The sequence below is a fragment of the Mesocricetus auratus genome, unplaced genomic scaffold (genome assembly GCF_017639785.1).
Source record: "Mesocricetus auratus isolate SY011 unplaced genomic scaffold, BCM_Maur_2.0 Super-Scaffold_100010, whole genome shotgun sequence".
NCBI classification, from domain to species: domain Eukaryota; kingdom Metazoa; phylum Chordata; class Mammalia; order Rodentia; family Cricetidae; genus Mesocricetus; species Mesocricetus auratus.
In genome coordinates, this window is record NW_024429194.1 from 72,014,854 (window position 1) to 72,028,935 (window position 14,082).

Sequence of the window (14,082 nt, forward strand, 5' to 3'; positions counted from 1 at the left end):
CTGTTATATTAGTACAAGGCAGGGAGAGGAGCAAAGACCATGCTGGTAGCAAGTAGGGATCAAAAAATGCACTGAGACAGTGTTCCCCATTCCAGGCAGTATGGAAAACCAAGCAGGACAGTATGTCTAAAGAGTATTGACTCTCAGGATCCTCTGAACTTTGGAAGTGACACTACTGACAGACTAGGGTCAAAATGGATTTGAAATGCACAGCAAAGGCAAAGCTTACATGAAAAAGCAAAACAAACATACAAAAATTACATCCAGGGTTAGCAATGCAGCTCAGATGGTACAGTGTTTGTCTAGCACAGACAACGCCCAGGGTTTGAACCCTAGCACAGTATAAAACTGGACTTGAGGAGCACATTCTCCTGATGCTATCTTTCATCTCACTGTACAAGTGCTGGCCGTACAGATGCGCACCACCACATGTGGCTTTTTATACACGGCTGAGGACTTAACTCTGGTGTCAGGCTGTGAAGATAGTGCTTTTTACCTGCAGAGCTATCTCACTGGCCCAAAATGCCCTTGAGAAGACGCATTAAGTACAGGCAAGGATTTTATGTAGAATCTAGGAAAAGAAAACGTATATGGTAGTTATGCCTATTTGTGTAAGAATTGCTGAATATCACTCAATATTTCTGCTTATAATAAATTGAGGGCAGATGATAATACAATTAAATTGAAATTCTACAAGAAGCCTGAAGAGCAAATCATCTTTGCCATATATATTTTCACTATATAGTACATTCTATTTAAATGGGATTGTTTTCAAAGTTGAGCTATTGGTGTAAAAACTTTTTTGCTTGTTTGTTTAGTAAAATCACTAGGACTAGAAACACTGAATAAATATGGAATAAGAATAACAGGGAAATCAGAAATAAGACATTTTGTTTGGACGAGTGTCATTGTGACTATGTGATTGGTTCAAATAAAATAAGGGTCAAAGGTTGCCTGCCATATCATGTGAGGCAAAAGGAACGGCAGACAGTCATTTCCTCTTTAAGCTTCCTCTCACTGGACTACGATGTGCTCGTATAGATAGGACAGACACAGAGGGTTTTTCATATAAACACATTCTGGAAAAACACATTAAGCTACTCTCATCTCCAAGCATATTTCCAGGATCATATGATAAAATACCAACTTTAAAATAATGTGGCTTTCCCGTTTGAGTTCAATGAACTCATACTGTGATATTTAAAGTCTAGAAGTTACTACTTATAGCAACAATCATCTGTGAGTTAACTAGTAAACTAGACTATTATTCTATATTTTTAAATTTTAATTTATTTGTTTGTTTATGTTTTTGAGGCAGGGTTTCTCTACATTGCTTTGGAGGCTGTCCTGGAACTCACTCTGTAGACCAGGCTGGCCTTGAACTCACAGAGATCCATTTGCCTGCCTCCCGAGTGCTGGGATTAAAGGTGTGCGCCACCAATGCCCAGCTAGACTATTTTAAAAAGCAGTATTCATATGTTTTCAGAGGTACCAACCGTACTGGAGAAACCCGATTTGATTATGCATACTTAATGTCTTCTGGCTCATGTATGCAGTCATAGCATAAGAATCTTAAGCAATACGATACTGTCCAATTGGAGTTTGCACCATAAACAATGGACACAAAGAGAAATGTTTTAAGAAAATAAGCTTAAATATTGCTAATATATCTTTTGTAAAAACCAAAGCAAGTGTGGAAACTGTACCATTCAGGGTGCACTATGTAAAATCTCAAAAGGATTTTAAGATGAAGCAGTAGTTTAAAGAAAATGTCCTAGTCTGGGCTCCTGCCTCCATTGTGCAGCTGTGACAAGGCAGTTCTGGAATTCTTTCTCAAATACTGAGTCACCTCCAGTGAATCCAGCCAGTATTTGTGTCAAGCAGCTCAGCTGTGTCCCTGCAGCTGGTTTACTCTTGGCAAACCGTTGACAATAAAAACTCTGTACCTGTGCCTGAGTAAATTCTACCACAAATGTGCTTGTCTACCTTTCTGACAGTGTGCTCATATGTCTTCCACAAACACTGAAGCTGCAACTGGAGTTTTGCTTTTAGTCAACAAAACATGAATGTCTAGCTTAAAAAAAAAAAAAAGCCCAGTGGTTAAGGGCAAGCACTGCTCTTCAAGATGGCTGAGTATAAGCTCTGGAGACTGCTAGTGCTCACTTCTGTCCCTCTCTACACATTGATCCTGGGAAGGTGGCTTATCAAGTGTAGGCACTTGGAAACCTGATGCTGGGAGTTTGATACCCAGAACCCATGTGAAGACGGAAAAAGAGACCTGACTCCAGAGTTGTCCTCTGATTCCAATAGAGGCACCTACTCTTCCGCATCCTACAGACATCATGATGATGGTGACGATGGCAATGACAACAATAATACTAATGGGTTTGTTGATGTTAATTTTTAAGAAGTCCATGTTTCCTTTCCTTTTGGAAGGCCTTTCCTGATGCAGAATTTTTCTTTTTGACTTCTCACACAAACATTATTGGCCATTTCCTTCTTAAAATATTTAGCATGGGGGTGATGTTTTCTCTTCTCCCCCATCCTTTGAATGCCTTATGATTAATATCTAGAGCTGAGAGTTACGGGTATAAATTTATTTTTATTAGTTGCTTCTTTAATTCTAAACTGTGGAATTTTAGCAGCTTAAGAACCTGATCATAGCCAGACGGTGGTGGTGCACGCCTTTAATCCCAGCACTCGGGAGGCAGAGGCAGGCGGAGCTCTGTGAGTTCGAGGCCGGGCTGGACCGACAGCCTCCAAAACAATACAGAGAAACCCTGTCTTGTAAAACCAAAAGAAAAAAAAAAAAAAAAAAAGAAAAGAAAAAGAAAAAAAAAGAAAAAGGACATACAGTTAAAGGTTAAAGACTTTGTAACTCTCTTTAATGAAATAAATCATCACTTTCGCAAAGTCAGTGAGCATTTTTGACTACTTGATACCACGCAGAATATTTTCACTTGGTCAACCAGCAAGGTTACAACTTGTTAATTAAACAGTTTGGTTTATCCTGCTACCTTTACTCCCAGGGTGCTATGAATTGTTGGAAGAAGTCCAAAACTACACTTATTCAATCCCCTGAGAACTACTTAGATCTCTCTGGTGACTTCTCTATCAGCACATAACACACAGAGCATTCTCAGGCCTTCTTCCCACGCCCAATTCAGGAACTTTGGATGCCGATAGGACCCCCTCCTTCCTATCTCGTTTCCCTCTGCTCTTAGCAGAATTGCTTCTTTCAGGACTTATCTTATTCCCCACTCTGCTCTCCTTCACTCTTGGTCTCAGGAAAGGGTTGCTCTAAAGTTTTAAACTTAGCCTCTCTTACTTCAGCAATTACTGTTATCTTAAGTTTCCCTCCTAACCCTTACACAGAAAGTCACTCTCCTCCACGCTAATCCAGGCTCTCTGCATGAAAAGGAAACAAACATGTCTCTATAGCTAAAGTAATCTGTCCAATACACACTGATCACAATATGCCTGTGCTAAAAACCCATCAATAAGCTATTCTGTCCATCAATAGAATTTAGATAGTATGTTCCTCCTTTAGCATTCAAATTATTCAAAAATTCACCTCTAACCCATACATTCATTATATAACCATCATGGAGTATTTACTCTATTTTTTTCTACCCTCGAGTCTCAGTAAATGTACTCTATACTCACATTGTTCTGTTTCCCATCTAACCTTGTCAACTGTGCCTTTCACCTTGTGGGGTCTATACTAAACTTGAGGAGTCAGGGATGAAACAGAACTCTTCTTCCCGCTAGACCCGTTACAGTAAAATGTAGACATATGGTGCCTTCCTGGGTCCTAACTGTTCAAGTGAGGGCATGTCATTTCCCCTGGAAATCCACATAAACTTGAATTTTTAAACATAAACTAACAACTCCAAATCTTTTTCTAGTCTGAGCTGATGTCCTTCTTGCCTCAGTTTCCCAAGTGCTGGGATCACAGAATTCCAGAAAGCACCATTTTGCTGTTGCTTTGTTACTGGTGGTAGAAGTGGGGTACATTGGGATCAAACTGAGGGTTGGTTCAGACTGGGAAAACATTTTACCATTGAGAAACATCCCTATATTTGTCTATCTCTTTAAAAATCTTAAATTACAGGTTATCTTGGTTAGGACTGGCTCTTTAAATCTGTCTCTGATATACTGTTTAATCCATATATCGAGGGTTTTTTCTTTTACTTTTTTTTGTTCAAGTTACATTTTATTTAATTATAAAAGAGGGGTTGCAGAGATGATTGCTGGCCATGAAGAGTACCTGGGTTCAGTTCCTGGCCAAAGCCAGATTGAAAAACGATATTGTCAAGAATAAACTTATGGGGCTATGTACAGAGTACATGCAAATACTGATTATGAAAATTTTCCAAGAAAAAAAAGTTCCAAAACTAACAAAAAAAAAAGCCACAAAAGAACAAGAGTAGGAGAGAAAAAAACAAAACAAAACCCCAAAACACATCAACAATAAATAGGGGCCAGTGAGGTGGCTTGGCAGATGAAGGCAGCTGCCACTGGTCCCAATAGCCTGAATTTGATGCCCAGGGCCTGTGTAACTCCACAGACGGTCCTGATACCCTTCCCCCACCTACAGACAGAGACAGATAAGGAAGACCTGAAAACATAATCAGCCGCTCCAGCTCTGCACATATTGATATATGACTAAGTTACCTTTAAACAGAATCACAATTCTACAAAGGTCTTCCATAAAATACCAATGGACTTGCACTGTATTGAGTGTGGAGAACACATGAGAGTCAAGTTTGCTATTTCCAAGCATGAAAGCCATACATTCAACAACTGCCAAGAGAAGACAGCAGATGTTAGATATGATTATTACATCTTGAAAAATAGGACAGCACAGAAATAAAAATAAGGGAATAGTTTATTTTTTAAGAAGGGAAAACAGAGCATAAAACTCTAAGGAAGAAATTATTTTTAAAAAAATTATTTATTTGTATTTTATGTACATTGGTGATTTGCCTGTTTAAGGGTTTCAGATCCTCTAGAACAGGAGTTACAGACAGTTGTGAACTGCCATGTGGGTACAGGGAATTGAACCCAGGTCCTTTGGAAGAGCACATAGTTCTCTTAAACACTGAACCATCCATCTCTCTAGTCCTGAAAGAAATCATTTTTAATGTTACATGTTTTACTGTGCTAAAGAACAGAAATAAAGAGAAAGCCAAACATAAAAGATGAAAATAAGATCAGAGTTACGAAGAACAAGCAAGGTATTCCATACTAAATTTTTACATACATTTTGAAAAATTATACATGAGAGGAGGAGAAAAAAAGAGAATATGTTCGGCATTGGAGGCGCACGCCTTTAATCCCAGCACTCAGGAGGCAGACGCAGGTGAATCCCTGTGAGTTTGAGGCCAGCCTGGTCTACAGAGCAAGTTTCAGGACAGCCTCCAAAACAATACAGAGAAACCCTGTATCGAAAAAGAAAAGAGAGAGAGAGAGAGAGAGAGAGAGAGAGAGAGAGGGAGGGAGGGAGGGAGGGAGGGAGGGAGGGAGGGAGGGAGGGAGGGAGGGAGGGAGGGAGGGAGGGAGGGAGGGAGGGGAGAGAACATAGAGAAAAAAAAAGTGGGAAATGAAAGAGCAAGCCAGGAATAGTAGAAAGCTAAGGCTCTCGTGGGCTCCACAGAAAGGAAGAACAGAAGGAACAGAGGCAAGAGGGTCCAAGCTCTGTCACAGGTGAGTGCTAGCTACAAAATAATCCCAGGAAGGAATCCAAAACTAATCATCACCTCAGAGCTACAAAGAATCAGGCAAGGATTACTTAACACTGGCACAAGCACTTGATTTCCAGTGTAGGGAGGGCTTTCAGAGACAGCTTGTCAATAATGCTATAGAACCAGTACTTACAAATGTGGAAGGGACCCAGAAACCACTAACAGAAAACAGTGGCAACTAGATTGTGCTTTATGAATGTGTGCAATGTTTTATTTAGCAACAATCAAACTGCTGACTTACAATAAACAGAACTGAATGGCAGGGACAGTAATTTATACCACTAGAGAAAGTCTTCATAGAACCCCGAATAACTACGGCAGTGTGCTTGGCCAGATGCTACTGGAACACTCACCAAAACAGCTTTTTCTGCATTCCCTTGGGGCAGCATCCCAAGAATAAGGTCTGTATTGGACTCCTTGTACCAAAGCATGGTTCTTACCAATGTTTGGAATGTATACTATATTTTGACTAAAAAAAAAAAATCCAGTAAGCTTATTATGGACTTATGCCAGGTATAACTACTGAAATGTTAAAGACTGAAAGACTTAATTTTGATAGTTCCAATATGACAAATTATATCAAGTTAGCTATTTCTCTTTCAGACCCCTAAACATGATAAACAGAAAAGGATAACCTTGGGCCTTCTGCCTCTGCCTCTGCCTCAGATCGCAGGCAAGCACCACCACACCAAATTTAGGCTTTCCTGAGGCAATCAAACCCAGTGCCTCATGCATGCTAGACGATTACCAACTGTGTTATATCCCCAGCTCCAACTACTTCTCCTCAAATGAAAACTTTACCCCAATTCTTCAGCAGTAAGTTCCCATAATAACAGCACAAATGAGATTTAACTGGCAAACTGTGCATTTCAAAAAACTTTAAGATTTGGCCAAAATCAATTATTTTTAATTGTTTTAGAAATGCAATTTTTTTTCCAGAGGCAAATCTAAGGAATGTGTTTTACAAAATCTATATGCAAAGTCTGAAGAAGTGGCTGGAAATGGATTGTAAAATACAACTGAGTAGACTTGATGGCTAGACAAGATAATACAGAGGGAGAACTCTACATTTAAGAACATTTGTAACTTAATTTGTCTGATAACAAGGAAAACCAGAGAATGTTTCTATTATGTGAGGTAGGCTAAATGCTTCCCTCCTATACATATGACAGTAGATATTTCTTCCTCTATTTGAAAAGTTTCATTTTAATCTACCACAAACTAAAAGCTGATTCTTCTCTGTGTCTACAACTCCCATTCACATTTCTAAGACAACTGTCCATCTGACTACCCCTTATTTATGGACATAGGAGCTGGTGCAAGTGCTGGGACTCACCAGGCTGTGGACAGGAGCTGTGGGCAGACACTGTAAGAGGAGCCACAACTCTGATAAACTGATCATGTACCAAAGAATTTTGAGTTCCACTCAGTAAAAGTGAAGCACTAACTAGTGACCCGAGTCCAAGAGGGTTTCTTCAAAACAGTATTTCATTTTTGCATAGGATCCCTGGGTCCACTAAGAAGGTTACAAATTAAAAGCACACACAATTCTAGTGTTAAATGAGAAGTAGCATGCGACAGAAAGTACAAAGGACTGCACACAGACCTCAACAGCAGTGTGCCTGCTCAGCATGCGAGCGAGGGCCTGGGTTTGATTCCCAGCACTACAATAAGACAAATCAAACACACCCAGCTCATAGACAAAAAGAACAAGAGCTTTGAACATCAAATATGATTTAAATAAGAAATGTCAAAGATTACCTAGTCTAACCTTTGCAGAGAAGCTAATAAAAAAGCACAGTTAAAAAATGGAATTTAAAGCAAACTAAAAATTGATAAACTAATTTTGGAGCAGAATAATATTTACCTATCAGTTAAAATCTCGGCCAAAAGCAAAACGATTTCTAAATTAACTTGACATTTCTTATGTAGTTGGAGCTCCTGGATAGTTATAGCCTACAGTCATAGAACACGTACCAAGGCTGTGACGAACAGATCGTATCTGACCTCAATGAGAGCATGTGTGTATGTAAATATTCTCACACACACACACACACACACACACACACACACACACACACACACACACACACACACTGATAGGTATACATAGTCTGAGTCTTTTCAAGTTAAAAGAAAATCAGAACAGTCAATCCCTTCATCCAATGCTATAGAGTACACACTACTTTTTATGATTAAGAACAGCCATAGTACCCTTCCTTAAAATGTTTCTACCCTCCAGACAGGCAGTGGTAGTATATGCCTTTAATCCCAGACTTGGGAAATCAAGGCAGGTAGATCTCTGAGTTCAAGGCCAGCCTGGTCCACTGAGTGGGTTCCAGAATAGCAGAGCTACAGACAAACCTTCTCTAAAACAAAAAACAAAATAGATGTTCCTATTCTCACCACATTCAATTAGGTATTATCAAACAAATACACAATAATCCAATTTTAAGTAGGAAAATAAACAGTTTGGTAAAGCAGTAGTATTTTGGATTTATGACAGAGCCGGGGGTTAGAAGTAAATCCAGAGTTCCTTCTATTATTATTATAAAACAAATAAAAGGAAGACATCCTACATACATGGGGTTCCCTAAAAACAGTAATTTTCTTTGATTTGAGAATACCATGAACAATGCACTAAGGCGAAGCAGAGAATTCACCTGTCATCTAAATCATTGCTTAAGCCACAAAAAATTAAGTTTAGCCTCTACAAGACAACAAGGATAAAAGGGGTTATTATTTTCAGCCACATTACTACAACTATATTGGTTTAGATTTTATTAATTATATTTACTAACTTCAAAATTTCACAAGTGATTTGTATATGCAAGAAATTAAGAATTCTCTGCAAATTCATATAAAGCAATTAACTCTTCAGCTTTACTTGTAAGTAGTTTAATATAATAATGCAGACTCAAAAATCTATAAAAATAGGAATCTACTTACCAGGTTCTCTAGTAAACTCCCAAGCACTCCAGTGAACTCTCAGGCAGTATTTAAAATCCATACTTCTTATTTATAATTTTCCAGTACAGAACTAACATTTAACTAAGAAGATGATTTTATTCAAAACAGCACGCAGAATCAGAACTAAACAGTAATATATGAGAAAATTCAAATCTTAATGCCCCACTTAGACCTACTGAGTAAGAATCAAAAATTCAAGTGACCAAGTGTTTTTAAGGAGCTCTGGTACCTAACAGAATATTTATACTGAATTCAAAAGGCACCACCTTTCTTTTTACAAAATGTAAAACTTAGCATTACTGTGTACATGTGCACATTATATGTGGGCCTGTGCCTCTGTTCCTGTGTGGAGGACAAGGCACAACTGGAGTTGATTCTCTCACCTTCACATGGGTTTCGGAACTGAACTAGGGTTGCCGGGCATGTGTTACAAAGCACCTTTACCCGCTGAGCCTTCTTCCTGACCCTCCACCTTACAAAATAGCATCTGGGAATATAAAATAAGCACTTTGGCATTGAAGGTGAAGAACCAGAGGTTCTCTTTCCTTCATAAAACTAATTTTATACACAACTGAATTTAGTTACATGTGTGATAGTTTGTAGAACATCTCTTAGTCAAGAGATTGATGTCAAAAAACATGAATGAATGAATCCCATATAACCTTGAGGACTAGACCTCTTCAAAATTAATAAAAGGCCAGAAGAAAATCTAAAACTTGTGCTCTAAACTCTGAATGCAGGAAAAGTGGACCAATAATTTAGCATGAAAGATGGACAGATCTTGGTTACAGATAATCAGAATACACGAGGGGAAGAGGGAATGCCTAGGATCCAAAGCATAAGGGAGTCAAATGTACTGGGGTAATAAGGTAGACCATACCTAACACAGAATGGTGAATAAAAGTGGGATGGTTTGAAACTGTTCATCTCCACAATACAACATTTCTAGACACAAAAGAATGTCTTCTGGATGGAGAATTTATACTTAGCGCTCTACCACATTTAATTCTAATCTTAATCTTTTATTTAAAAAAAATCACCAGCACTCTTAAAACTAATAAAATTCTCAAATGTCCAAAGATGACAATACATCAAAGCCGTATGTCCCCAACTGAGGTGATTCTGTGAGAGTCTTTAAACTTCAATGTGCCTGCCTTTAAACTTCAAGGAACTGCTATATTGTGATCACTATAAAATTCTGAAACTATAATATTGCCTCAGTTAAAAAGACTTGGGGTTTCAAACTTCAAGGGGAACTGGAGAGATGATTCAGCAGCTTAGAGTACTGGCTGTTTTTTCAGAAGAATTAGGTTCAATTCTAGCACTTACATGGTGGCTCACAACTGTCTCTAACTCCAGTTCTAGGGATCTGATGCCCTCTTCTGGCCTCTGATGGCACCAGGTAGGCAAGTGGTACATAGACATACACGATGGCAAAACACTCATACATATAAACTAACTGCTACTGTTCACTTAAGATATTTTAAACAATCCACGTCCATGAGAAAATAATATAAAGAGGTATTACTGAACACCAATGTAGCTAACCTCGTTTTTACAGACCTTCTATCCGTTGATATTTAATACTTAAATTGGAAAATCCTGAAAATTATTTCCTCTATCTAAAAATATTTAATAATAATTTCATAAGCACATCTATTATCATGTACTAGCTTCCTGAATTTGGGAGATTTTGGCTTTAATTCTTGCCCAGGTGTGAAGGCAAAGTCTCTAGCAGAGACTTGTTCAAGGTAGGGTCTCATGATGTGCTCAGGCTTATCAAATTATTTTTCTCCTGCATCCACAAGTTTGGATTACAGGTACCTGTCACCATGCCCAGTTATTTTATAACTTTTTCAGTAACGATTTGACTCCTCTAGTAACACCAAATGTAGTGATTCTGTTTTCTTTCTTTATTCCCACTTTGTGTCATTTCCCCTCCTCCTTCTCCCCTCACCGTCGCTTCAGTCCCTCTCTGATGGAGTCTCTGGCTGACCTGGAACTCAGAGATCCTCTTACCTCTGCCTGAGTGCACTGCCACACCCACACCGAGCTCCCTTTATGTCATTACATCACTTGCCACTCTACACTAGCAGCTATTTCACATGCTTTAACAGCAGCTCTAAATAGTCTTTCATTTCGAACGTGTAGGTATCCATAGAGAGCAAGAAAGATTAGCTTCATGTTAAACAATTTTCAATGTATCATCAACCTAGTTTGTATACCTTACTGATAATTTCCCCACAAACAAAGAGACCAACTAAAACAATGTGAAAATATTCATACATGACAACACAAAACACTTAGTATTTCAATCAAGTGTTTCTTTCAGTTAACATTCTTAAGAGAACTTGTCCTTAATAATGCTACAGCTGGGCCGGGTGGTGGTGGCGCACACCTTTAATCCCAGCACTTGGGAGGCAGACGCAGCCAGATCTCTGTGAGTTCAAGACCAGCCTGGTCTACAAGAGCTAGTTGCAGGACAGTTTCCAAAGCCACAGAGAAACCCTGTCTCAAAAAATGCCAACACTAAGCAGATAGATGCAGGTAATCTGTGTAAACTCGAGACAAGCTTGGTCTACACAGCAAGTTGCAAGTTCCAGGACAGCTAAGGCTACACAGAGAAACTCTGTTTCAGAGAGGAAACAAACAAACAAACAAACAAACCTACAACTTAGGGGCTAGAGCAGTTAACAGCACTAGCTATTCTCCCAGAGGACATGGTTTCAATTCCCAGCACCCACACAGCAAGCAGCTTGTAACTAACTGCCTGTAACTTCAGTTCCAGGGTTGTAATCCCCTCTTCAGACAAATGAGGGCACCAGGTGCACATGTGGTACATAGACACACATTTAGGCAAAGCACTCATATATAAGAGCATATAAAATAAAAATTAATAAGTCTTAAAGAGAGAGAGCTACAACTTAGGAAGAAAGAGAGTATCATTAAACCATTTACCCTTTTAAATAACACTGTGATCAAACACTGTTAGGAATGGAGCCTAAGCAACGTAGGTGGTAACATAAGGCAACCTCTGATCTTGAAGCATTCAAAAGTCACTGTCAGGGTTACGACTTTATCTGTCATCCAACCAAAAACTACTTTCTTGTGTCTGTCACACATGACTTACTGCTTAAGTGGTAGATATACCTACCCCTAAACAGGACAAAGTCCCTGTCACATAACTCACTGTTTTAAGTGGTAGAGAGTACACCACATAGCAGAACAAAGTCCCTCTCTTGTGAAGTCTCTATTATGGTAAAGAGAGACAAGGAAACAAACATGTGCCAGGAGAATTTAAAGGAAAAAATGCTGATGCAGTAACTCATAGCAATAACCCATTGTATAAGAAACAGGTAGCAAGACTGTAGTGAGTTCAAAGACTGCCTCAGGTTCATACCAATCAGGGCTACAGCATGAGACCCAATTTGGAAACACAAAGGAATTGCAAGGAGACGAGACTGGCGCATCCTAGGTCTTTCTGGCTCGCCAATGTCAGCCACTTCATTGGTTCTAGACTAAGGAGAACTCTGTCTCAGAAAAAAGAGAGAGAGAAAAAAAAAAGAGGGGGGGTAATAGGGTGTTTCAAGAGAAACACCTGAGGTTGTCTTCTCATCTCTACATACATTCATGGAATTTTGAAGTTACAAGATGAAAAGACAAACCAGTTTATTTATTCAGCACAAATATACACACAGAGTGATACAAACCAAGAGCTGTGTCTACCAGAAGACTGCATTCTTACCTGCTCAATTTCTTTGGTTTTTGATGCAATGGCTTTAGAACGACTGCTAATCTGGCTGTCTTCATACAATTCTGTGCCATCTGTTGTGTTTGACTCGGGTTCTTCTGTCTGGTCGATAAATAAGGGTGCCATGGATCCCGTCTTGAAAACAGAGGAAGTCCTTTGTTATTTTCTTAAAGGACATAAGAGAATTTTCGAGATAGCATATGTGGTCACTAACAGAAGATTATCTACAAAGAAGTGCTGTTTAATTAATTTTAAGAAGAGAAAATATATAATGTCATGATATGTAAAGAGCATATGTATGAAGGCTGGAAGATATGATTTCTACTTTTCTGAATTTTTGATGAGACTAAGCCTTACAACATTCTAAAATATAATAAATATACTAAATACTGAATAAGATACAGCTAAAAGGTTTTGTCCTATGGTTATTCCTTAAACATATATTCATGGAATATGGACAACATAAGAAGAAAAAAAAATCCGAATATGAATGAGAGCACAAGCTCACATAAAGGAGCACGGTAAGAGAAGGCATGGGAACACATGCCAACCTCATAAGATAAACACCTGTAACTTTATTCAAAACCATTAGAAAGGATGTGACAATACAGCAATGATTAGTTCCATTACAAACAATCCAATAGTGAGGAAGTAATTGAGATTAACCCCAAACAGTGATGGTGACTGCCTTCAATATGGGAAGTGTAGCCGGGAGTTGGTGGCGCACGCCTTTAATCCCAGCACTCGGGAGGCAGAGGCAGGCAGATCTCTGTGAGTTCGAGGCCAGCCTGGTCTACAGAGTGAGTTCCAGGACAGCCTCCAAAACAATACAGAGAGACCCTGTCTTGAAAAACCAAAAAAGAAAAAAAAAAGAATATGGGAAGTGTACATAATCATACTACGTTGTAATGTATGAAATTCTCAAAGAATAAAAAATGAATAAAAAAGTAAAAACAACAGCAACAGGGAGTATTAATGAAGAATAATATTGGTAATGGGGCATAAATACGATCAAAGAGTTATATATGAATGGAAATAATTTCATACAATTAATAAAAATTCTCCTTGTTTTACTCCTTAAAAATAATCATTAAATTTCTGAATTTAATGAACACAAAGTAAAAGTTTTAAATAAAGAGCTGGTTCTATTAAAAAATAAAAAGTAACAAGTACTTTGCCAGATTAAACAAGAGAAAGGAAAACCCAAATTAGTAAAACTAGAAATGAAAAGGGAAGCATACCAACAGATACCAAAGAAATTAAGAAATCATAAGGATATACTTTTTAAACTCTATTACATTAGCTACCTTGAGAGGTAGCTCAAGGGTTAGAAGCACTGAGTGCTCTTGCAGAGGACCTGGGTTCAATTCTTAGCATGCACATGGGACTTATAGTAATTCCAATCCCTAGGGATCCAACACCCACTTCTGACGTCTGCTGACACCACATACACACACACACACACACAAAACTGATACACATAAATAAAATAAACCCCCAATGTATTAAATTGAAAAAAGCTTTTCTAAAAAAGGATAAATTTCTAGATGCATACAAACAAAGATGAAATAAACAGCTGAAATGGATTCATTACCACAAAGGTCCATAACCAAA

At 38.5% G+C, this 14,082-nt stretch overlaps 1 protein-coding gene across 10 annotated transcripts in view; it reads right to left on the reverse strand.

Moving 5' to 3' along the window:
• The window catches only part of Pphln1 (periphilin 1), a 94,645-nt gene that overhangs the window by 13,884 nt on the left and 66,679 nt on the right, over positions 1 to 14,082 (reverse strand). For all 10 annotated transcript variants that reach the window (XM_040753934.1, XM_005067136.4, XM_005067135.4 and 7 more), the window contains one exon: positions 12,463 to 12,603. In XM_040753934.1, coding sequence (XP_040609868.1) covers positions 12,463 to 12,603 — 141 coding nt within the window. The remainder of the gene's footprint in view (positions 1 to 12,462; positions 12,604 to 14,082) is intronic.